General features: G+C 43.6%; 2 protein-coding genes across 2 annotated transcripts; one reads left to right on the top strand and one right to left on the bottom strand.

Annotated features, from left to right (window-relative positions):
• Positions 1 to 245: 245 nt before the first annotated feature.
• LOC129618262 (uncharacterized) lies at positions 246 to 3,944 on the bottom strand (the record flags this gene model as incomplete). Its single annotated transcript, XM_055533053.1, has 4 exons — positions 3,813 to 3,944; positions 2,466 to 2,734; positions 1,617 to 1,950; positions 246 to 425 (listed from the first exon to the last, which is right to left on the bottom strand). Coding segments are annotated over exons 1-4 (915 nt in total), but the record flags the coding sequence as incomplete, so codon positions are not given.
• A 1,879-nt stretch (positions 3,945 to 5,823) lies between these two features.
• On the top strand, positions 5,824 to 7,532 carry LOC129618261 (H(+)/Cl(-) exchange transporter 3-like). Its single transcript, XM_055533052.1, has 3 exons — positions 5,824 to 6,318; positions 6,414 to 6,734; positions 7,488 to 7,532. Exons 1-3 carry the CDS (start codon positions 5,824 to 5,826, stop codon positions 7,530 to 7,532), a joined length of 861 nt encoding a protein of 286 aa, XP_055389027.1.
• The last annotated feature ends 16,215 nt before the right edge of the window (positions 7,533 to 23,747 follow it).

Raw genomic sequence — 23,747 nt, 5'->3', positions numbered from 1 at the left:
AGTAACATCTTAGCTGTTCATTTTTGTGCATAGTAACATCTTAGCTGTTCATACAAAATCGTCCAGCACACAATACTTCATTTGGAAGATTTCCCTTCTGAAAAGTGTTCCCGAATGATTGGCTTTTGATTTGGACAAGGAGCAAACTTTGCATTTCGTTCTAAAAATCGAAAATCAAGTCGTTCCGTGTGACCGATTTTGTGAATGGATCACTTCAGCTGAAACTGAATGGTTGAAAGTAAAACTTGAGATGATGGCGTTTCAGAAAGGCGGAGACCATAAAGACCATTGCAATCTTTGAGTGCTGTGAACCCGTGTATTTTACTTGTCGACGATTGAGGGGTGATGTCCTCTGGGGTAACATTTGTTGTCGACCATGATGATAATGATAATGGACGTTGTGGAAGTGACGTGGTTCGATCATGCTGGGGCAGTACAGAACATCTTGAAATTCAATTTGTTGTCGTTACGACTGAGCTGAGCCTTCTTGAGTAATTGGACCCTACAAATGTACAAGGAAAAGAGGAAGAACGATAATGTCCTGGTGTTTGTTGATGAATAGTCTCGAATGGTCACGGCAATCCCGATCCAACACAAATCCGAATCAAGTGCAGAAATCAAGAGCATGATTAACCTTTGATCAAATCTCACCAACAAGTCAAGAATAGTGGCGAACGCGGCTTGCACAGCGTGCTACGTGAGGAACAGGCTTCCCATTCAGCGTCGTATTCGGTTCTGAAGGATGTCGAAGTGTAGATGTTTGCGGTCACGTTCTTTGAGTTTATCTCCACCAGGTTGATTTTGTAGACAAGACATCCGAAGCGACGTAGATGATCCAGATTTGGTTTCTTTTGCAGAAACAAGGACACAAGAGAAACGGAGAAGTGCTCGCCTATATTTGGGTCATCGAGTATCACATGGTCATTTAATCCCTGATCCTACTAAGATCTCGGCTATTACTAAAGCCGTGGCACCTAAAGACAAAAGAGCACTACACTCACTCGCCTGACGGGTAAATACGTAAAATTCGTTTGGAGTGAAGAGCAAGAAGACGCGTTCCAAGCTGTTAAAAGGGCGATGACCGAAGCAACTTACCTTACCAAGTCAACCGTACGACCTTTCATAATTTTCACTGATGCTTCAGACGTTGCTATCGCAAATTAATGAAGCAGAAGACGGCCTAGTGTTCACAAGCTTCGCATTTAAGAAGCTAACCGAAACACAATTGGTCAACGACTCTTAGCCCCAAGGGAGAAGAGGAGGGAAAAACTAGTTCGGTCCCATTTCTACGGGCAAGACATACATCACGGTACAATTGGGACTTTACATTTCTCACTACTCCGCTGTTTATAAGAAAAGGAAGTTGCGGTACTCTGGAGGAGTAGAAAATTCAAGGTCCTCGATATAAAGCACCCGCAAGCATGAGACACAAAAAAAGTTGCAGCAGAAATGAAATTCCCGCAACGACCGCTCAATGGAACTCCATCAATTGTTCAATAGAGCTCCATTCACAAGACTGTCATCTAACAGTTGCACCCAGTTCTTCTTTTGTGAGTCGGGTGGCTTGCAATTCGTCCCGACTTGTGACTCTTGTAGTGAGATTGAGTTTTTCCTACGCTGGATCCAGCACCACGTGTCGCAATGTTGGGATACACAGGTGGGATTGCCTGTTCTGGGCCAGTGGCGATCGAACCTGATGTAAAATATGGATCCGTCGCACCGCGATCCTGATACATGGAAGCTGTTCCGCGTTGGTCTGGAGCCTGATAGATGGAAGCTGTTCCGCGCTGATCCGTCACAACGCGATCCTGATAGATGGAAGCTGTTCCGCGTTGACCCGTCACAACGCGATCCTGATAGATGGAGGTTGTTCCGCGCGTTGCGATTTCGCCAGCACGATGAATTGCGACACCCGACGCAGGCTGGCGAACTGGGGAGATTCGTGACCAGCTAAACAGGGAAAAAATAAATTGAAGATGACATTACAAATTCCGTACCAAGAAAGGAATTTGTACACCATCCTTGATGTAAGGGAGGCTGTCGACTTCTTGTCCAAGATGCGTATTGATGGAGCGTAAAATTGTGTTGTATTGCGCGGCAGGAACGTCGACAATTTGATGGACTTCTTCAATAGCCCCAACAGCGTCAAATGGGAAGGCACTGGCTTAGCAACATGGACGTCAACAGGAATGACTTGGGGCTCATATTCGACTGAAGATCAGCGACAAAATGGAGATAGAAGAGTCGAATATTTCATGGGACATGGACAGTGAAATACTTACAAACATCGACATCAATCATTTCCCGAGACTCTGTAACGACAGGTCGAATGGTTTGCGCCACAACGACAGGGAAATTCTTGTCCTGGTAACGCTTCGTTGGAATCTGTTGCTCAACACGGTAGGGCTTGGGAACCTACAAAAACGAAGGAATTGACAGGCTCCCATCCAGTGCGCTGATCCCACCTCAATGATTTCTCAGGGACGTTGACGACTTTTTCAACAGTAACCGTTTCAATTCTTGGGACAGTCTTGATGACTTCTCGAGGAACTTCTTGGACTTGTCGGGGGCCTTTTCGGTTGACTAGAATTTCTTGAATTTCTGGCTTCTCAACCATCTTGTCGATATAATGGATTTGTGGGACTTCAACTACACGCTCGACATACTCCACTTCATATTTTGGAACAATTTTTTCGACCTCACGAACCTCCCGACGGGGGACATGTCTGATGACCTGAAAAATATCGAGTGAGATTACCAGAATCGAAATTATCGATCAAATATCTACTAAGAATATATATCGAATCTATCGATCTTTGAATCTATCGATCTTTCGAGATTATCGAATCTGTCCTCGGATGCGTTTTCAATCCATCACCATGATTCAAATTCAATAGATTAGTAAACTGAAATTCTGTCACCCCACCTCCTCAACAACAGGAACCTCGACATATTTGACGCCACGGATTCTGGAATTTCACCAATAATTTCCGAGCTAATAACAATCGACGAGACTTGACGGCGACTCTGCTCGTAGAAGTCGTCGTATCAAATCCTGACACTGGAGTTGTGGACTCAGCGCCGATAGTTGGGTGAAGAGGGAGAGGAATACTGACAGACATTCTGAGAAAAAAAAACTTCTTCAAACAGTTCGATAATCAATGTTTCAATAGTGCCGATCATATTGTGCTCATGGTTAACATTTAATGAGAAGGAAGACACATTGGGACGCTCGATGCTTACCTTGCAAAGCTGAAGAGCCAAATGAATGAAGGATTGAGTTCAACACCTGACTGGTCCTTGAATGGGAAAAACAGTACATGCAATGCGACCTGTGTGCGCTGATGAAAGGGGCACACGCCCGAGAAAAAAGGAACTTGGTATTTGAAAAATTAAAAAAATTAAATTAAAAGTGTTTGGGTGAATTATGTTGAAGGAATTACGAAATTGCTGATGGATGTGCTTCTTGAAATAACTGTGCTTCTGAAAATAATTGGAATGCGCAATTGCAATTGATTTCGATACAAATAAATTTTCTCATGATTGAGATTCATGTTCTCGCAAAAATAATAAGAAGGCAAATAAACCATTTCCAGTAAAAAAGAACAGCTTCATATGTGCTGTTGTTGTATTCTTCAGCGATTATGTTTTATTGTCGTTGGGACTCTTGCTTTTACGGTTTTGCCCTTCTCTAACGGTGGCATCAATGTGTAAGCCCCCCCATGAATTCCTTCTCACCTATACTGCCTCTCCTTCAACAGTGAAATTTTATGTGCACAAGAATGAGCGTTGGTTTGGTGAACTGCACCAACCAACGGTAGTGCCCCAGTCTTTTGTCGTCTTTTTTGCAACAATTGCTTTGGTGTCAGTTCTATAGGGATGTTGATTATTAGGTTGCGATTTTCTAAGGAATGCTGTCGCAGCATCGTGCAATCAATTGTCATTTTTATTCACCGTAAGTCTTCAATTTTGAATGTGAACCCACAGCCACCGAGGCCTGTTCCAATTTGTTTCGTTCATCGGTCTGAATTTTGGCGGCAACAACCTCCTGCCAACATCTCCTTCTTTCTGTCCTCAGTTTGTGAATCTGTTTCGGTTTGCCTTTGGGCGCATTATTTCTTTTCTTCTCATTCAGTCCATTCATCTCTCATCTGCCTCTCAGCATGTCCGATACTATTGTTGGTTCAATTCTTTGCTGCCTATTGCACAAATATGTGTGCTGCTTTGTTTATACTTCCTTGTTTTGTTGAATCTCTGTTTCTCTTGATTTGGTTTATTTGTTTATTACGTTTAAATCCTCAAATCACTGAATCTGAAAATTCTCGTTTCTTTCTTCATCTCGCATTGAAAGACTTGTCATCGAAATTATTACGTTAACAAAACGAATCATAACATTAGTGAAAAGAATAAGTGTTGCACTCTCAGCGTGGTGGTGGATTGAGCCAGTAGAAAATTATCATCTGCTACCTGGAAGCCTAGGGAAGGTTGTGGTTTTGCTCGATAGACATTTTATGAATGACGACTCAAGACGGAAGCCTCGTTGTCGCTTATTCCAGATCAGGAGTCACATCTCATCCAGTAGCCTGATAACCGCCTGAACCATAAAGATTGATGCCAACATCCTCCCCTCGACGCTGCAGTCACAGATCAATTTTTTTCACGTCGTCTGGATGACGACCACCGATGAATTTTTATGTGGAACTTGACGATGTGAGAAATCCCTCGAAGCCCCTTGATATTCAAAATTTCCCTCTCAGTCAAATTGTCGGACCATGTCTCCCTCCCAGCCTCAAGACAATGACGCCACGGACATCTGCTGTCGAACTCTGTCGTCACCCTCCCGGATATTCCGAATTGCGACTCGGTCGTTCCGACAGCCCTCTCGTAAGATCAGATCCGCCAAGCCCTCCGACAACGGACAGGTTTCAAGAGCGACTTCCTCTACAATCGTCGTACGATTACCGACGACGTCCACCATCAACCCAATGGAGCGTGTGCGTTGCCGGAATGAAGCAGTTGTTTCAAAGAGTCCCATCTAGCTGTCGTCATCTCTTCTATCTGGGGGAGGGATGGGTGCTCTCTGCAGTCATTGCGGTCTTGACCGCGTTTTCAGCGGCAGGAATTGAAATATCCGTCAAATTCTTGTCTGACCTCAGAATAGGAATTTGCGCAGGTATGCCTTGGCAAGACCGAAGTTTTTGCTGTGGAAGTCGGCTTGCTGTTGACGTTCAAAAAAACTCGTGCTCGATTGATGAGAGTCCGGTCGTGCATATGGATTATGTCGAACATGCAAAGTGGTACGCATGGAGCGCCATCCTTCACATCCGCCAAGATTTGTTTTCATATTTTGTTGATTACGGAATGTACATCCTCATTGGAACATTTCTTGCAGTATTAGCTGCTGGTTGTGCCAGCATTTCTCAATGTCAGCAGCGGGATCAGGAATTCCTGAAGTCAAAGCGATTCTCGGAGGATTTTTCATCCAAAATGCTTTGAATGGTTGGACGTGCCTCATCAAGTGCATCGGGTTGAGCCTCGCAGTCTCAGTGGATTATCGCTAGGGAAGGAAGGACCCCTCGTTCATGTTGCGTGCTGCTGGGCGTATCTTCTCGGCAGACTTTCAACAAATTACAAAACGAATGAAAAGAACAAACGAGAGTTACTTTCCGCAGCAAGTGCGGCAGGTGTGTCCGTGGCGTTCGGCGCACCACTCGGGGGTGTCCTTTTCTCGCTTGAGGAAGTCTCGTCGTATTTTCCTCCTGGAAACGTTGTGGAAGTCTTTCTTCGGTGCGGTCGTTGGTGCAATGTCATTGAAGTATTTCGATGCGGGAGGATCTGGGAGACTCACCATGTTTCAAATGGATTCGTCTCGTTGCTTGGGACTTGGCAAATCGTCGAATTAGTTCCCTTCGCTGTTATTGGATTACTTGGAGGAGCGCTTGGCACATTTTTCATCAAGCTCAATGTGAAATGGATGATGAAGAAGCGACAGTATTCGATTCTCTTGCAAGTCACCCAATCTACGAAGTCGCTCTTGTGACATTGGGAACGTGTTTTATCAATTATCCATTACCGATGTTAAGAACGCCAAGTTCGTTTTTATTGGAACAATTGTTTGGTCGTTGTGGCGTCTCATCAGATCCGGATGTATTTTCATTGTGCTCTTTAAGAAGTGATGATGAATCGTCTTATTCTGATTATTCGCTTAAATGGACGGTTTTGCTAGAGTTAGGATTCGCTGCGGTTGTCCGCTTTTTCCAGACTGTGCTCACATTCGGAATTGGAGTGCCAGCTGGATTGTTTGTTCCGTCACTAATGGTGCGACTCGAAATTTACAAATCATTGTCATTTTCATGAGATCACTCTAATCTATGCGATGCTTTTCATGTCTAGAATTTCATCATTTTGAACAGGTTGGAGCCCTTATCGGACGTTTTGTTGGTCTCGTCATGATCAAACTTAACTCTGTATTCGGTTTTGTTTCCTGCCATAAATGCCTCCACCCAGGAGTTTACGCTATAGTGGGCGCAGCTGCAATGTTGGGTGGTGTAACACGAGTCACAATTTCTATTGTTGTTATCATGTTCGAATTGACGGGCGGTTTATCTTATGTCGTTCCATTCATGGTTGCTGTCATGATTGCAAAATGGGTTGGTGAAGCTCTATGCGATAAGTCTATCTATGACTGTTATATCCGATTGAAAGGTTATCCCTATTTAGATGATCACCTTGATGTAAGTTATATTGTTGTACTCAATTGCCCTTATTTAAATTCTCTTATTTAAATTCTCTTATTTAAATTCTCTTATTTAAATTCTCTTATTTAAATTCTCTTATTTAAATTCTCTTATTTAAATTCTACTGATTGTAAATTGGTCTTTTCGTTCCAGTTCGCGTTCACAGCCCGTGCATCTGACATCATGGAGACACGTTTGGTCATTATCACGCTCGAGTCGAACACTGTAGGATCCCTGAATCACAAGGTTGACAAGTAAACCCAATCGAATTACTTTTCTTGTCATTGTCTAGTTATCTTTCTCTGCTTTTCATTCATCTATCTCTAATTATGTTTTTATTCTCTACATGCATCATCCATCTCTAATTATCTTTGTGTTCTCTCCATGAATCCATGTCTGATTTTTGTGTTCTGTGCATGCATTCATCACATCATTATTTTTTCCATTCTCTATGAATAATTATATTTTGGCTCTCTACATTCATATATCTGTGCTTATTTGGGTATACACATTCTTCCAGTTCTAATTATCTTTTTGTCCTCTAATTATTTCTTCATATCCAGCCATGGAAAAATACTCTCTCTCTAATTATTTTTCTATATCTAATTATCTTTCTGTCCGCTGCAGCCATCGCCCTCTAATTATTTTTTCATATCCAGCGATGGCTCTCTAATTTTTTTTTCTATATCTAATTATCTTTCTGTCATCTACAGTTATTTATCTCTAATTATCTTTCTATCATTGATCTAGGTATCCTTACAAGGGATATCCGCTCGTCAACACACGGCAGGATAGAATTGTCTTGGGTTTCGTCTCCTCTTCTCAACTGAGATCAGCATTGGAAGCTGCCCGGCAAAATCCTGATGTCACTGATGAGACTGAAGTGTCTTTCACTCACCTTGTCACCCGAACAAAATTAACTGACGAAATGTCTTCCTCTGCTTGGCGTTCTAAACCAGCGTTTGATGCGAAGAAACCAAGAAGACAGTCATCAAGCATTGAAGGGGACAACCTTATATTTCTTACCAGCAAGTCGGATGGTGACAGCAACAGAATCCGATTGGACTTCTCTCATACCGTTGATGATCATATTATGCAGCTGGTTCCAGATACGTCATTGAACCAAGTCTGCAATGTATTCAAGCAGCTAGAACTAAAGTATGTGAGACCATATTGAACTTGATTTGTCATCCACTCGTTTTCACAGGCTGTGTCTGTTTAGTCTCCATGGACGCTTGGAAGGTCTATTAACGCGCCGAAGATTTTTGGAGCATATTGACCGCCTTCATTACCCTCGCGGCGTGTCATCCATATTTGATCGTCACAGCAATCCCACAGACTGATGCGGCGAACGAAGCATCTCGTTTTTAGTGCTGATTTTCTTTTTTTTCAACATTTTTGTGGGTGGATCAGATTTTTTAAACCATCAGCTAGGGGCGATTTCTGTTTTCACTTTGATGAGGAATTGTGCTTTAGAAGCAGGTTTTTTTTTTCTAAACCTCGCTTGAATAGCGTCGAACAGGAGGAGACCCGCGCTTATTACATTGCGAGTTGATCCATCGAAAAGTAAGTGTATCTCCATGAGGGCATCAAAACAAATCGATAGAGCGACGATGACAAGGACGTCAAGCATGAGAGAAACCATTTAACAGAAAAAAGAAATCTTTGGCAACGCTACGAGCCGCTGCTTCAGCCGCGGAGAAAACAGAAGCAGGTCGGTGTTCTGTTTCTTGCATCGGGAAGTTGGATGCCGTACAACTATTTGAGTCGACTTGCAGCTCTAGATTAAACTGCAAAATGAACGAGTTGACTTCTCCAACTTCATCCTTCATATACTTTTGTCAATTGCAAGTAAAGAAACTTAAATCAGAGACAAATCGCCCACGCGTTTATACAAATACAAATAGCCAAGATTCAATGGAGGGTGCTGCGACTCTGCGACCTTCGTGTCGTTGAAAATCACCCAGCGGGGGCGGCCTTCTGAATTCTCATCACATCCATGAAAAACGTAATGCCCGCAACTTGCATTGCTTCCCATATGAGAGAGAATTCCAACGAGAACGTATTTCCCTGAAAGCAATCGCTATAACATCATCCGGAGTGGTTGCCGATTACCGTCCCCTTCAGAGGTCTTGCTGTCACTAGTAGACGTGAGTGGTTGAGGTAGAGGGACGTTGATATCAGGGTCATCCATGTGAGAGACAATCCAGTCAATACAGCTTTCTATCGTAGCGCTTTTCCCTAACCCCTCAAGCGACCCGCCTGGAAACAAATAGCTGCAACTTTCATTGCATCAGAAAGACTTACAATCCCGCATCCTGAGAGAATCCCATTGATATAATGGCCTCGATGACTGCACGATGTTCGGCTGAAATGTTGGAAGGCTGATCCTCCATCCATTCGACATCATCAGGTTGAAGTCCGCAAGCGCGATATTGAGTCAGATCAAGCGATTCAGGCATCTGAAACGGAAGCAAATTAAAATTCATGAAATAAAAAGATTAAGCTTTTTGGAATTTATCTTCAGAATAAAAAAACTTACAATCACTGGTGCAATAATCTTCTTGGCAGTCCAATCAGACCCCAAGTAAAATCTCCTCAACTGAACCAAAAGATACCGAGGAAACGTTTCTATTTTTCGCGTTGTTCGAACGCTTATTGTACGACGCGTTCCCTCTTGGATCGTATCATAATCGTGAGGTTTTCCCTCACTCCATGTTTTGAATGCCTCCTGTTGATAAAGAAGAAAACTCATAAATCTAAAACTCAAAGAATATCCGAAATGGACGAACCTCGAATGACGAAATTGGGACAGAGTCAATCCCCACGTTGTCTGATCGCGGTTTTTTCGCTTGGGGGTTCTGCATCGGGAGCGTTATCATCGTTGGATGGAAACGGAAGTGGAAGACTAAGAATGAGTTCATCGATTATTGAAAGCCGAACAAGTGACGATTCAGTCTGTTTCATTTGTTCCTCAACCTGTGAAAGGAAAAACCGATCAAAATAAATTGGTAGATACATTGCAAGAGAGCAGCATAGAGTCAGGACAACCATACTATACAGCAGATGCACAATAGATAGTTGTATCAAAACAGCAAGAAGTACCTTGAAGCCAAAATAGTCACTAAGAAGAAGTTGGGATCCACTTGATTTCATGGAGGTGTCTATCTTGTCGAGAAAGTATCGCAGATACTCCTCAGCGTCCTGTTGTCTGAAGATGATGGCGGATTGTACCGATCAGTTCAACACACTGAGCCCCAATCATTTCCATGCATCAGACATCAACGTCAGCCGAAAAACTGTTCGACCAGGCACTCCGTAGACACTCGCGCGACGTACCTTGATGAGGCGAATTCTGGATGATTGCGTGTGGAACAGAATCGAATAATCGTGGAACAACGAACGCGTTGGGACACTCTGAATGGACAGATTATGAATTGAAGAAGAACAACATTGCAATACCTTTCTCGTAAAGCTGTCGCGATTCAGCATCAAGAGAATTCAAAAGTTGCTGCCTTTGATCGACATAACGATCAGTGGTGAGTGCATTAACGAGTTTGATGAACTGAAGAGAGAGATCCTCAGCCGGATGAGAGTTCTGACAAAAATGAAATGACAAAATGGAAATTACAAAATGAGGAACGGAGGATATGGACAGAGAATATGAATGCTTATGCTGAAGAGAACAAACAAAAACAATGACGCACCTTATGGAGAGATTGGAGAAGGTTTGGATAAACAGAGTGAGAGTGTTGAACAAGTTCAGTGACTTTCATCAGCAGCTGGACAGAAGAGTTGATGTAACACGTGTTACCAAGATTTTCCAATCCAATATGACTGACACACAAAATCAGACAAAATCAGAATAAAATCGGTCTTTCAACAATCACGTTAAACCTTGAGTTTCCAAATGACGAGGATTGAGATTTACTGCTACTAGTTGCTCACCCTTTCCCTGTGAGTGGTTTCAATTCAACATCAGACTCAGAGATTTTGCTCCAGTCGTAATTCTGATTAAATTCAATTTCCATTTCGGCAACAGTCCGCTCAGTTTTCTCAATCTATGGAAAAGGATTGAAAACGAATCGGACTTCTTCACTTCTTACACGCTGAATATTAATTCCAAAATGTGCCAAATGTTCCGCCAGTTTCGAGTCAGTGACCATCGCATCCTCCGTGTAGCTGTAGACATCAGCAGAGGTTGCCGTGATGGTTCCCAATTTCACAGCAAGATGGCGAGTGAGATCCTCCGCGTGGTGTCGCACAGCAGCGCCTTCCTCTCCCGTCAAACATCCTGAATCCGGCACTCCATACAGTTTTCGACCACATCCGATGAACCTGAAAGCAACGCACTGTTGTCACACTACAACACGCGCCCGTACCCGTCTGTCAAATGCATCCACAAGTTCTTCGTATTTCCACAATGGACACATTTCCAATCAGAGGGAGGGATAGAAGGAGGATGAGGGACTTGTTCGAGTGTTTGACTGAAGATAGATTCCTGACAAAGAAATTTCCATGTGGGTCCAGCGTCTAGAATTGTCTTAATCTGATCATCGTAAAGATTTACTTTAATCTGGTCTTCCCATGCGGAAGCATTGTTAGCGGATATTGAAGAATGATCGATCACTGATTTAATGAGCCGCGACAGAAATTCCGTGCAGCCAAGAGATTGAAGACTCGAAATTCTGGAGAAGGAAAACAAGGCAATCGTCGTTATTAACAACAATGAAACTGACGTGATGTCGAGATTGTCCGAAGAATTCAACGGGACTGAAAACATTTTGTGGAACTGAATAAAGAGAATAAAAAGTCTCCATGATTGATTTGGAGCTGTCGGGTTTGAATCTGCGAAAACGAAAGCAATGAATTTGTGAAAACGGAGTTGAATGTGGAAAATAGAAGAATATACAACGATGAAGGAACCAGTGATGCAATAAGTGGTGGAATGAGGATGATGGAATGTGTTTACCCTCCCTCCAATCCGATCGCCATTTTCGTCAGCTTGTTGTCCTCAGTTGTATTCTTTTGTCCTTCTGTAGCACGCCACACTCTTTTAATTTGTAAATATGAACTATTTCCTGTTCGCATCGAGTCGATGACAACGTAGTCCCAACCGACAGCCTCAAAATTGGAAAGATTGACAAATAATCCATTGGGGGAGGCTGGAGTATCACAGCTGAGAGAACAGGAAATCAATCTAATGGGACGATGAAGTCAACAAACAAACCTCACAACACACTCGTCCTTAATGATTCGTTGATAGTTATGCGGGATCGAAAGTCCTTTGGTCGTGATTGTCGAGAGCTTTTCCTTCGACTCTTCAGAGTTGAAACAAAGAATGGAAGTCATATTGAAGTCTCCTGCACTGAAGCCCTACGGAAAAGAGAAGGACCAACAGCTGCATGCGACAAGATCGCGCGAAAAATCCCAAGCCTCCATGTTTGTATGAAGCTACTGATGCTGTCATATTTCCCCCTGCTGCCTCCATACGAACCCAAAACTGCACAAAACGGAGATTTGTTTCGAAAGAGGACTCTTCTGGTCCTTAATGGCACCCGCTTGAGCCGGCCATGCTGGTCAAAAAATTTATCACAGCAAAACAGATTGATCGGCTGCGGGAAGCAAGGAGAGCAGTTGAAGCCACTCGTTTCAAAAAAGGCAAAAGACTTGGAGCGAGAGATCATGAGTCGGTTGCACTCAAACGCACTCGGTTCCATAATTCGCAGTTCAGTCGATGCGTTCGTCTGAATCCCAGATCACCGAAGGATCCCCAGGGGGAGTTTGTGTTTTTTCCGACAAGAAAATGGAACGTACGGAAGAGTTTGAGACTTCGAGCGATTGAAGCGAATGCGAGAAAAATGGGTCGATACGCTCTTCTCAATCCTCCTCATGGATTCGAGCCAACGCTTCCTGATCCGCAAATCTTTCTCGATGGACACCCAGCAGATTTGTTTTCTATCGGGGAGAAAGCTCTTCAGATGAACGTCCATGGGGGAGAATTTTGGAAGCAATTCTGGCAAACAGCGTGCCGCATGATCGATTCAACAAAACTCCCCGAATTGATTGATTTCATCGAAATGAAGGAAGACAGTCGGTATCGCCATCCACCACTGTTGATGAAGGTCGTTCCTTATTTCGTTGGGGATGTCGAGATTCTCACGTTGGAACAGATTGGATCGATTTTCAGTGTTTATCGCTACTTTAATTGTTATTCGTTTCGAATTGATGGAGACACTATCAAGGCGAGCAATCGATTTGTTAATGGCGTTAATGAAAGCTCATAGAGGCTCAAAAAAGAAATCAATGTCGCCACTAACGTCTATGGCTGAGTATAAAAAGTCTATCCCGAAAGCGGAGGACAAGCTTGCTGTCGATCTTCGCCCTCTGATCAAGATTTTACGGGCAGTCATCGACTTGCGCTATACGAAAGACATGGGAAATCAGTTGATAAGTGTATCAGCTGAGACTCTTCTTGTCTGTCGCCCGACGCTTGATATGAACAATCTTGGGGAGGCGTTTGGTCTTTTGAGTGAGATGAAGAAGCGTATCAGTATTCGCCAATTGCAACAGTTGCTGATCAAGGCTCAACTCCTCGTAGCGATTGTCCCAGAACGTCCCAAAGATTTCCCAAGCTTGATTCCAGAAGATCAAGTGAAAGAGAAACGCGCTGTCATGTGGAAGCATTATTCTTCCGTCCGAACCGTGCTGATACAAAAAGGGACCCCGAGCGAAGATTTCTATTTGAATTCATCAAGCACCGTTCAGTCGAAGACATTAAGTTCGTTAGTCAGGACCCTCGCCAATTTGCAAAACGCAATAGCGTCACGCTTCAACCACAAGTTCGAGACATTTTATCGTTTAACTTAGCATCTGCGATCAAATCAGCTTTCGAGCGAGACTTTGTGAACCTCCCAGAAATCTCTGAAAATCTTTCCGTTGCGGCGTTTGCAGTCCCGTCCAAGGTCAGGGAAGCGAAAAATGGGCTGTTAGTCATGCAGCAAATAGGCGCGGGCCCCGAGCGCCCAAAAGAGCTGCAGCGGTTTTCAAGGAAAAAACACGACGGACTGGGGATTCTGAAATCGGGATTGCGTCGACGTCTGACATGCAATGGTGCAAAAAAAGAAAATGCTGATTTTCGCCATTTTTATAAGAAAGCGATTCGAAAAGAGGTCAAGAAATCTAATCTTAAATTTCCGGCAAAACAAGCGCCTTATGTTATTCTTAAAAGTCGACTTACTTGCGAGAACGAAGCAAGAAGGAAGGTAGAAGAGAAATTGGGACAAGAGAAATTGGTGCAAAAAAAGAAAAAGATCGCCGAATCGTCGAGCGACTCTATCGTTTGGAATGAGTCATCGGAACATTTCATGAAGTCCCAAACAAATCCCGCCACGCAGTTCCAAACAAATCCCACTGAGGAGACTTCTGGGACCAACACGGCTCGACTGTCATTGTATGAGAAAAGTCAAGAATCTCTCCAAAACTATTCGAGCGATTTTGCCTTTTGGTCGAATACTCAAACGCTTGAAAGAAAGACTCTCTTCCAGGACGTTTTGGAACCCGCACTAGCGTCAGTGATGTCGTTATGGTTTGACATGGTAGGCGCTCAATAGGAAGAATTGTACGTTGAGCTTCATTTAGGTTACAACCAAAGAACGCTCTGATCCCCCTCGAAAGAAGCGTTCAGGTCCCGTTCCACTGATCGCTCCGTCTAAAAATCCTCTTAAATTCCTTCCTAAAAGCTCTTCTACAAGCTCTTCTAAGAGCCTTCGTAAAAGCCCTCTCAAGAGCCTTTCTAGAAGCCCTTCCACAAGCCTTTCTACAAGCCTTCGTAAAAGCCCTTCCACAAGCCCTTCTGCAAGCCCTCCTACGAGCCTCCCTGAAAGCAGCCTCCCTGGAAGCCTTCGTAAACGCTCAAAACCTGTCTTCCATCGTGTTCCAGCAGCGAAAAATAAAAACAAAAGATTACCACCAGACTATATTTACTTTGATTTAAGAGATAATAATGATGTTGTCAAACGATGTCGTGGGATCCAAACTTATGCCGTGAGTCGATTTTTCTTCTCGTGCAGTTTGAGGAAATTCATGAGCTGCATTCTGTCCGTAGACGACGCCCCTTGAATGGACGATTGTTGGGGCGGTTCTGTCGTCAGTCGAGAAATTTGGAGCATCAGCGTTATCTCCATCAGGTTTATGTCATGTGTTGGAGGCTTTTGCCCTGCGAGCAATTTGCGAAGTAAATCTTGTTCGAAGTATTTCTGATTCTCTACTCGGTTTTTATTGCAGGCGTCTGACAAGGGATTCCTTCAGTTCACGGATGTCCGTCGTCGCGAACCAGCTTCAAGTATTCGGAGGGACTCCTCGTTCTTCCTCAAGGGTGACGTGCCTCATGGATTGAACCTTCGTCATTACGAGTTGAAGGCCTTGGATCGATGCTGTTTTGAATTCGTACGGAAATGGAGTCTCGCAAGCCCTGAGGAGAAATACCGCGCATGTTTAGCATTGCGAACATTAGGATTTTACGTAAGCGGAACGATAATATCTGAGTTTTGTCCATTCAGCTGGAATCTTCATATCAGTGAGTCAATTAAAGCGCTCTCCCTCTCTTTTACAGAATCCATATCTCCACAATCTTATGGTCGATGATTGGCTCTCCGTTACGCAAGGAGGGCGAGCACTGAACAAAAACACTCGACCAAGAGAACCCAGACAGCAGAAAAAGAAACGACGCCGGATCACCAAAAAACTTCCAGTGCTTCGTCTTGCTCCCTGAACAATTTCTTTTCCCTGTTGGTGTGGTTTTCTGCGTCCCAGGAAGGTTTTTAAGACCGAACCAATTTTTCTTCAAGTCATGCGTCACGTGTGTTACTTAATCAACGTTTCACAACAGTGTTCAATAGACTAAATATGTTCAACAAGAGTCCAAAGATATAAATCCAATGATGATGACATCACCAACGCCATTAGAGTGGCTTACGGGGTGGTTACAGTCCAACATCATTTCTGAGCATCTGAGATCATCCGTTCAAATCATTCACCCACAATCTTCAATTCTATCAAATTCCGTCGACTCATCACATTCAAATCGAATCCAGATTTCGGTCCTCCGAAATCCACCAGATGATGCTTCTCGAAACCACTCCGTACAAAATCCTTCTCCAGGAGTTCCGGTTCCGTACGCCCCGCTTGTCGAAGGCCTGGTCGAGACTCTGAACGCGCTTCACGCTGCTGCGCGTTCACAATCTCGAACGTGTGTGATTGTCTTCAACGCGGAGATGATCTCAGAGAAAAAACCAACTGATGTAACAAAAGCCTGTCGACAGTTGAGTTTGTTTGCAATGGAATACGGAGGAATTTTTGTTGGATCTGTACGATTTGATCCAACACCGTCACTCATTCCCCCAAATGAAACATCAACGAATGCGACACAACGGGTTTTGAGGGAAGCATTAGCATTTCAAGGTTCGGGCACTAGTTGTGGAGCAATGACGGGACTTAGCATCCATCTGGATGTCCCTCGCTTCATAAGTTTTATTTCGATCAGAGTATTAGAATACTAAAACGATTTCCATGGATTCTATCTTTTTTTGCAGGACCCTCGTTGATTCTGTTAAACACCGAGTGCCGTTTTCGATGGATTCCTACAAACCTTGAAGCTCACTCAACAACCGAGAGTCAATTGTTGGACCCTCACAATTCGGATCTGTTTCGTTGGGACGAAGAAGAAGAGAGCGAAATCAAAAAACCTCCACCCTTAACAAAATTTCTCGACAGTCAGCAGCAAGTCCATCTGCTACTCACACGCAAACCCGAACTCCCTGATGAATTTCTTTCCAGACTTCCTCAAACATCAAGCCTCTGGCAAGTAAGTGAAGAAGAGAGTGAAGAATAGAGGGACGCAACCACATTCACTGATTTGGATTGGACAGTAGAGTGACGCATGAATATAGAGTGAAGTTCCCCAAAGAGTTTGCGCTCAGTCTATAAAGTGAATCTATTTTCAGCGAACTTTGTCTGTATTTGGATCTTTGTCGTTCATCAGGCGTATCATCATCGACTTCTCGCTGCAGCTGAAGTTCCAGATTGCTCGATTCCAATCCGTCGTCTTCTCATTCTATTCGGTTCAGATGGTGGACACGCTGAAGGAGTCGCGAGAAAGATGCAGCGCGAGGGACGCAGCCGCGGTGTCGTTCAGTGCCTCTGTCTTCCCCTGGATTCCATTGTCGATGTTCCGGCCACCTTGAAAGAGTTGAAACCGACAAACGACCAAAGTGAAGGTCCGTCCATCGACGGGGCTGTCGCTGTGGTTCTTTCGACGGCGGGTCAGGGAGAGTTTCCGGGTAACGCGAAGACCTTCAGGAAAAATCTAATGGCGATCGAACAATCGTCGTCGATGCTTGAGGGGGTGCGCTATGCGGTTTTCGGCCTAGGAGACAGCGCGTACTGGCCGAAAGACTTAGTCTACTTTTGCAAGCCATCGAAGGATCTTGATTCTAAATTCCACGAATTGGGAGCGAACCGTTTGATTGCAGTTGGTCTCGGTGACGATCAAGATGTGGACAAATACGAAACGCAGTGGCGGTTGTGGATCCCAAAGTTTTGGGACAGTCTTGGTTGGGAGAAAACGCAGCAGCTCGAGACTGCAGAGGAGGAAGTGAGATTTCGATGCGTGAGATTGTCTTAATTTTTTATTTTAGGGAGAAGCCGAAGTGCCAAATGATGAAACGATCAAAATTGCGGCAAAGTATCTACGAGGGACACTGAAGTCAACTTTAGATGATGTGACGACAGGTAAGGATTGATTTGCTGATATGAAAGGGATTGATGGTGACATAGGGACTGGTCTTGCGTTTGTTTAACACGCGTCTATTTATATGGTTCGAAATGGATTCGTATCGTTGATGATTATCGTATTGTTGATGATTATCGTATTGTTGATGATTATCGTATTGTTGATGATTATCGTATTGTTGATGGTTATCGTATTGTTGATGATTATCGTATTGTTGATTTTTATCGTATTGTTGATGATCAGGACAGCTTCCATACCCAGATCAAAGAATTATCAAGTTCCATGGAATTTATCAACAAGACCATCGAGAATTTCGTTCTGAAAGAGCTGCATTGGGACTCGAACCCTTCTATTCATTCATGGCAAGAGTCAGACTGCCTGGGGGGAATTTGCACTCCAGAGCAATGGTTGTTGATGGACGAGCTGTCGACCACGTACGGAAATGATACAATGAAAGTCACAACGCGACAAACGTTTCAGCTACACGGACTACTGAAACGAAATTTGAAGAAAACACTTCAGGAAATGAACCGAGTGGGTTGCGTCACTTGGTTTCCCAACCCACTAATTCTTTCTATTAATTCGTTTGGTTTCATAACTTGATTTCATGATCATTTTGAGTCTCCGTTCTCTCAACTTTTCAAGATTGTTTCAAATTTTGTTTTTGTGTCAGGCTTGCATGGACACGATCGCCGCGTGTGGAGACGTGAATCGAAACGTTCTTGCAACTTCATCACCCGGTCTGTGCTCAGAGCAAACATACAGCTTAATTCAAGACTATGCACGACAATTGAGTGAATTTGTAATGCCTCACTCTCTGGCATATCATGAAATCTTTCTGGAGGGGCCCCAAGGAGAAATTCCCAGTCAGTATTTATTAGAAAGAAGCGTCTCCGAATTGTTCTGCAATTAAATTTATTTTTTTTTTAATCGTAGATTCGACGCCAATCGATCGTTTGAAGACCCCAAAGATTAAAGTTGGGGGAAGTTATTTCACTGGCGTCGGGATGTGCCCGGCTCGATCAAAGGAATTGTTAACGGACGACGCTGAAGAACCTCTCTACGGTGCAACTTATTTGCCACGCAAGTTCAAAGTCGCTGTTGCAATCCCGCCGGTTAATGACGTCGATGTGTTCGCCCACTGTGTTGGTTTTATCGCGGATATCAGGAAACGTGAAAATGCGAAAGCTGGAGAGCCGTTTGATGAGTTGCAAGTAAGCAGCACATCATGGAACATCAGACAAGATGTTCTCATTACATGCAACAAATCCGTCAAAGCATCAGATGATGTCGATGTGTTCTCATAGGGATTCAGCGTCAGTGTTGGCGGGGGCATGGGAAGCACTCACAACGATCCCACAACTTATCCTCGTTTGGGAGATTTGATTGGTTATTGCAAACCAGAAGATGCGAAAATGGTCTTGGCGAGTATTATGGCGATCCAACGTGATCATGGTGACCGTTCCAATAGACGGCATGCGCGATTCAAGTACACAGTTGAGGATTTGGGAGTGGACAAAGTCAGAACGAAAATTGAGGAATTAAGTGGGATTCAATTGCAGCCCCCAAGGTGGGGACCCCACATCCACCATTTATTACAAGATAACATTTCTTCAGAGTAATCGAGTTTACAACAAGAGGCGATCGATACGGTTGGATGAAGGACCTTGGTGGAAATTTGCACTACGGTCTGTTTATTGAGAATGGGAGAGTTGCAGATTGGGAGGACAGGAAGTTGAAGAGCTGCTTAAAGGAGATTGCCAAAATACAAACTGGCAAGGCAAGTTTCAAAATGATCGATTCCAAGCGATTGAAGAAAGCGTCTGTTATTTCTCAATTTGCATTCTGTGGTTGTCGTGGTGGTTGATTGTCGTAGTGGTTGGTGTGGTGGTTGGTTCTGACTGCTCGCTCTCTTCATGGTTTCAGGGAAAACGTCTTCATTATCGTTTGACTTGTAATCAAAATTTATTCATCTCGTATGTTGATGTTGACGCAAAGTCACAGATCGATTCCATACTTCAATCGCATCACTGTTCAAAAGAAGAGTAAGTCAGACTGAAACAGTTTATTGGCCGAAATTATAAACAAATAGATAAATAGACCATAAATAGACCATATATAGACCATATATAGATTATGAATACATACTGCATAAATAAATGACCTGATTTCAGTAGCAGTAAGACTACAGTGTGTCACCCAACTCAGATCGCTGGTCCTGAATGATCACGCTTTATCCATCACGCTTTTATCCATCACTGTTTTATTCACCACGGTTTTGTCCGTCACTGTTTTATCCATCATCTTGTCCGTCACTCTTTTATCCACCACGGTTTTATCCATCACGCTTTTATCCACCACGGTTTTGTCCATCACTGTTTTGTCCATCACGCTTTTATCCATCACTCTTTTATCCATCCATCTCGCTTTTATCATTTTCAGTTACTCCCAAGTTCGACTCAACTCGATGGCTTGTGTTGCATTGCCAACTTGTCCATTAGCGATGGCGGAATCAGAACGTTATCTCCCTTCCCTTATTTCAAAAATTGAGGTGCTAATGGAACAGAATGACATTCAAGATCAAGCGATTGTGACGCGAATGACTGGCTGTCCCAATGGGTGTTCTCGACCCTATAATGCTGAAATCGGGCTTGTAGGGCGAAGCGCAGGCTATTATGACCTGCACTTGGGGGGTGACGTGACTGGTCAGCGATTGGCAAAAAAGTACAAGGAAGGGATCGACGAAACGACTATCCTCCAAATTTTGGGACAGCTCTTCAGGCATGTCGCTGCAGTAGCGTTGCAATCCTTAGTCGATTTGGCTTTCAGGGAATTTACTCTTCGGCAGGAAAAACGAGAGTCTTTCGGAGATTTTTGCAAGCGCTCTTTGATGATTTAGATCGTTTTTTAAAAAATGCGTTTTCTCTGTTTTGGTCTTGATGATAACTGAAAATGTTTGACAATCCATTCACGCCAGATCATCTTGTCCAACTGCTGAATAAAGGGGAACAATCTTCGGCAACTCCTAAGAAATCTCATTCCTGTGTTACAAAATCAAAGAAGACAAAGAAGAGAATGGAAGTGGACAAAGTGGGAATGCGTTACCCATTTTGTCACATGGACTATGGAAACCATCAATTGTCTTAGATTTCACTCATATGATGATGGAAGATCGATCAAGGGATGAGTTTACTCAGACTACTGACACCCTTCTTAGGCTTAAAAAAGGGCTTTTTTTTGAAGATCAATGCATGAAGTGTTTTGGTGAGTTGTCAAAGGATGACCCCCTGTCAAAATGAACCAAGGATGAGCAGCAGATTATGCGAAAAGAGACCCCCGAGGTCTCATCAACCAGTGACGGAAACGTTTCGCTTTCCTTGTGCGCCCACACCCAACACCTTCTCGTATATCACCGCTTCCAACCTTTCAATCTACACTCAGTTGTCTCCCGTTAAGACTCGTCAGTTTCGGCTGTTGAAAATATGTCGGATTTGAAAGAGAAAATGGACCACTCAGAAAAATACAAGAACTTGAAATCACACCAGTGCCCAAACAAGACCCTTCGCTATGCGCTGGATAACTGGCTTGTGGCAGCCAAGCGTTCATAGCGACGTTGCTTTTTGATTTCTTGCGGTGGAGCATCGCATCACCAATGCCAACAAGTGCGCTCTAATGAGGCAACCCGTTTGCATTTGCACAATTTCCTATTTTAGTCTTCTCACCACGTTTTTTCACATCTTCCATTCGGATTCTTGGCCTGCAATTTTTATCTACGGGATCTCTGAGGATGCACGTCAACACTCATTCTTCTGGTATTGATCACCTCAACAATGGGGACTTACATGGTTCAGCTCTATGGACGACTTTGGACGAACCGAATGACCTTGAGTCGATTGGACAACGATTAACGCCGATGAGATCTGACATTGGCCTCAACAATCACCGGTTTTACGTGGGCTACTTTCTGTTGGGGAACCTTGAATTTGGGGAGGGACAGAAAATTACCGGAGAAACTGGAGGGACCAAGACAGCTGAAGCCCTTCTGAAGATGTTAGAAGAGGCCATTAAGGACATCCACGAACGAACGATGGCATTGGAAGCCAAGACAATTCTGGCAGGATCTAACACATGCCGCATTGACTTGAGATCTCACTCAGTGTAAATTATTGATTGATCTCAGTGTAAATTGTTGATTGATCTCACTCAGTGTAAATTGTTGATTGATCTCACTCAGTGTAAATTGTTGATTGCTTGAAGACATTCTCCATCAATTTCAAATGAAAGACACCAACACCGTCTCCACACATCTTCCACCAAATATCCGTCTCACTCAATACATGAAAGAACAGTTCCCATTCATCCTGTCCATCTACTTACGCTCAGTATCAATCCTTGCCAAACACACCCTCCGTTGTTTAAAAAAGACTTCAAAACTTCAAGCTCGATCCAGATTCTCTCACTGTCACTGCTTTCTCTGGGGCTGTCTGTGGTGGTTGTCTTGACTCCGATAAATCCACGTTTAGTTCTCTTAAGCTTTTGGCAATCAGCAGCCACTCCCTCTACAGCAGAAAGTCGAATATCTCGCTCTGGCTCAAACTGCTTGTGAAGTTCTCTGGCTTCTTCAATTAGTCTGTCCCGTTGAGGGATTAGACCATGTTACGGGCCTTTTCCTCTGTAGACACAGATTCTTGACTAAAAAGACTTCTCTCTTAACATTGTACAATCCCTGACAGATTTCTGGAATCAATGGACGCTGTTACTGAAGTACCAGAAGTGCCATAGGCTTAATACTAGCAATGCTTCCCCGATTTACGACGCCTAGTTACGCGTTTGGATACCAGCCCCATTGTCTGTGTGAAATATTGTGGTCCTGAATATCTGTTAATGCTGGGACTCTTTCTGTCCTGTGCAGGATTTAGCCGTCTTAGCTTATCACTGATTTTCCAGCCTTTTGCCAGCTATCCTGTTCGTACATGATTCCATGCGCTTTTCTGCTTGTCTGCTGCGCCAATGGCAACGGTATTGCCATTGCACGCGTCGGTACTGCCGTAGCATGACATGTCTCCTCAGCCCCCGCCGCCAAAAACTACCCGACTAAAACTTTAATTCGTCCTTAGAATTAAACTCGCCCTCTCGGAAAAATTTCTCCTAGTGTTAAAACGTTAACACAATGACCTCGAACTCCCTGGACCAGTTGCGGACCCTGAATGATTGGCTCACTGAACATAATCCATCAACTCTTTCATCAGTGAGGCCGGGTTTCCGTTTCCGAAAATCTGGGCATCCGAAATTAACGAAATCCAGTTATACCAAGTCCGCCCAACCTCCTGGATCGGCGCAAACACACCCAGATCACCTTGCAACCTTTGGGGCTCACTTCCCACTCAATGCTACCAAGGACACACCCTATCCCAGTAGCCAGTTACCGCGAGCAATCAATCGGCAACGCACGCCAACTTGATAGCTGCTGGGTTGGATTCTTTTCTGGATGCAGGTGAATTTCCGTTTAAAAGAATCCCAGCAACATACAGCATGGAGGCCGCTAAGTGATTTGTTTGTACCGTTCCCAGAGTTTTTGCGTTCATACCTTTAGAGTTCAACGCTTGTTCCTGCCTTTTCTGCCTGTTGAGAAAATCAGCTCAACAAAACTTTCTTACTCCCGCACGTCACCCCCCCCCAATGCAAATCATAGTAGCCTGCACTTCGCCCGATTTCATATAAGGTCAAGAACATAGCCTCGCGTCACAATCGCTTGATCTTGAAGGTCATTCTGTTCCATTAGCATTTTTGAAAAGATAACGCTCACTCAGTGCTGTTGATTGATTTTACTCAGTGTAAATTGGTGATGGATCTGTAAATCTCACTCAATTTACATTGAGCGAGATTTATCAACAATTTACATTGAGTGAGATTTATCAACAATTTACATTGAGTGAGATTTATCAACAATTTACACGAGTAAGATTCATACATTGAGTGAGATTTATCAACAAGTTACATTGAGTGAGATTTATCAACAAGTTACATTGAGTGAGATTTATCACTCAATGTATTTATCAACAAATTTATCAACAATTTACATTGAGTGAGATTTATCAACAATTTACATTGAGTGAGATTTATCAACAATTTACATTGAGTAAGATTTATCAACAATTTACATTGAATAAGATTTATTCCACAATTTACATTGAGTGAGATTTATCCACAACTTACAT

Source organism: Condylostylus longicornis, unplaced genomic scaffold, assembly GCF_029603195.1.
Source record: "Condylostylus longicornis isolate FDR11 unplaced genomic scaffold, ASM2960319v2 ptg000785l, whole genome shotgun sequence".
Lineage (NCBI taxonomy): Eukaryota > Metazoa > Arthropoda > Insecta > Diptera > Dolichopodidae > Condylostylus > Condylostylus longicornis.
This window is presented reverse-complemented; position numbering and strand designations above follow the sequence as displayed.

What these genes read in the sequence shown, in the direction of transcription:
- LOC129618261 (XM_055533052.1), top strand. Translation starts at nt 5,824, where the DNA reads ATGCGGGAGGATCTGGGAGACTCACCATGTTTCAAATGGATTCGTCTC. An exon ending in TGTTTGTTCCGTCACTAATG is followed by an intron (nt 6,319 to 6,413) that starts GTGCGACTCGAA and finishes CATTTTGAACAG; the next exon opens with GTTGGAGCCCTTATCGGACG. An exon ending in ATTTAGATGATCACCTTGAT is followed by an intron (nt 6,735 to 7,487) that starts GTAAGTTATATT and finishes TCATTGATCTAG; the next exon opens with GTATCCTTACAAGGGATATC.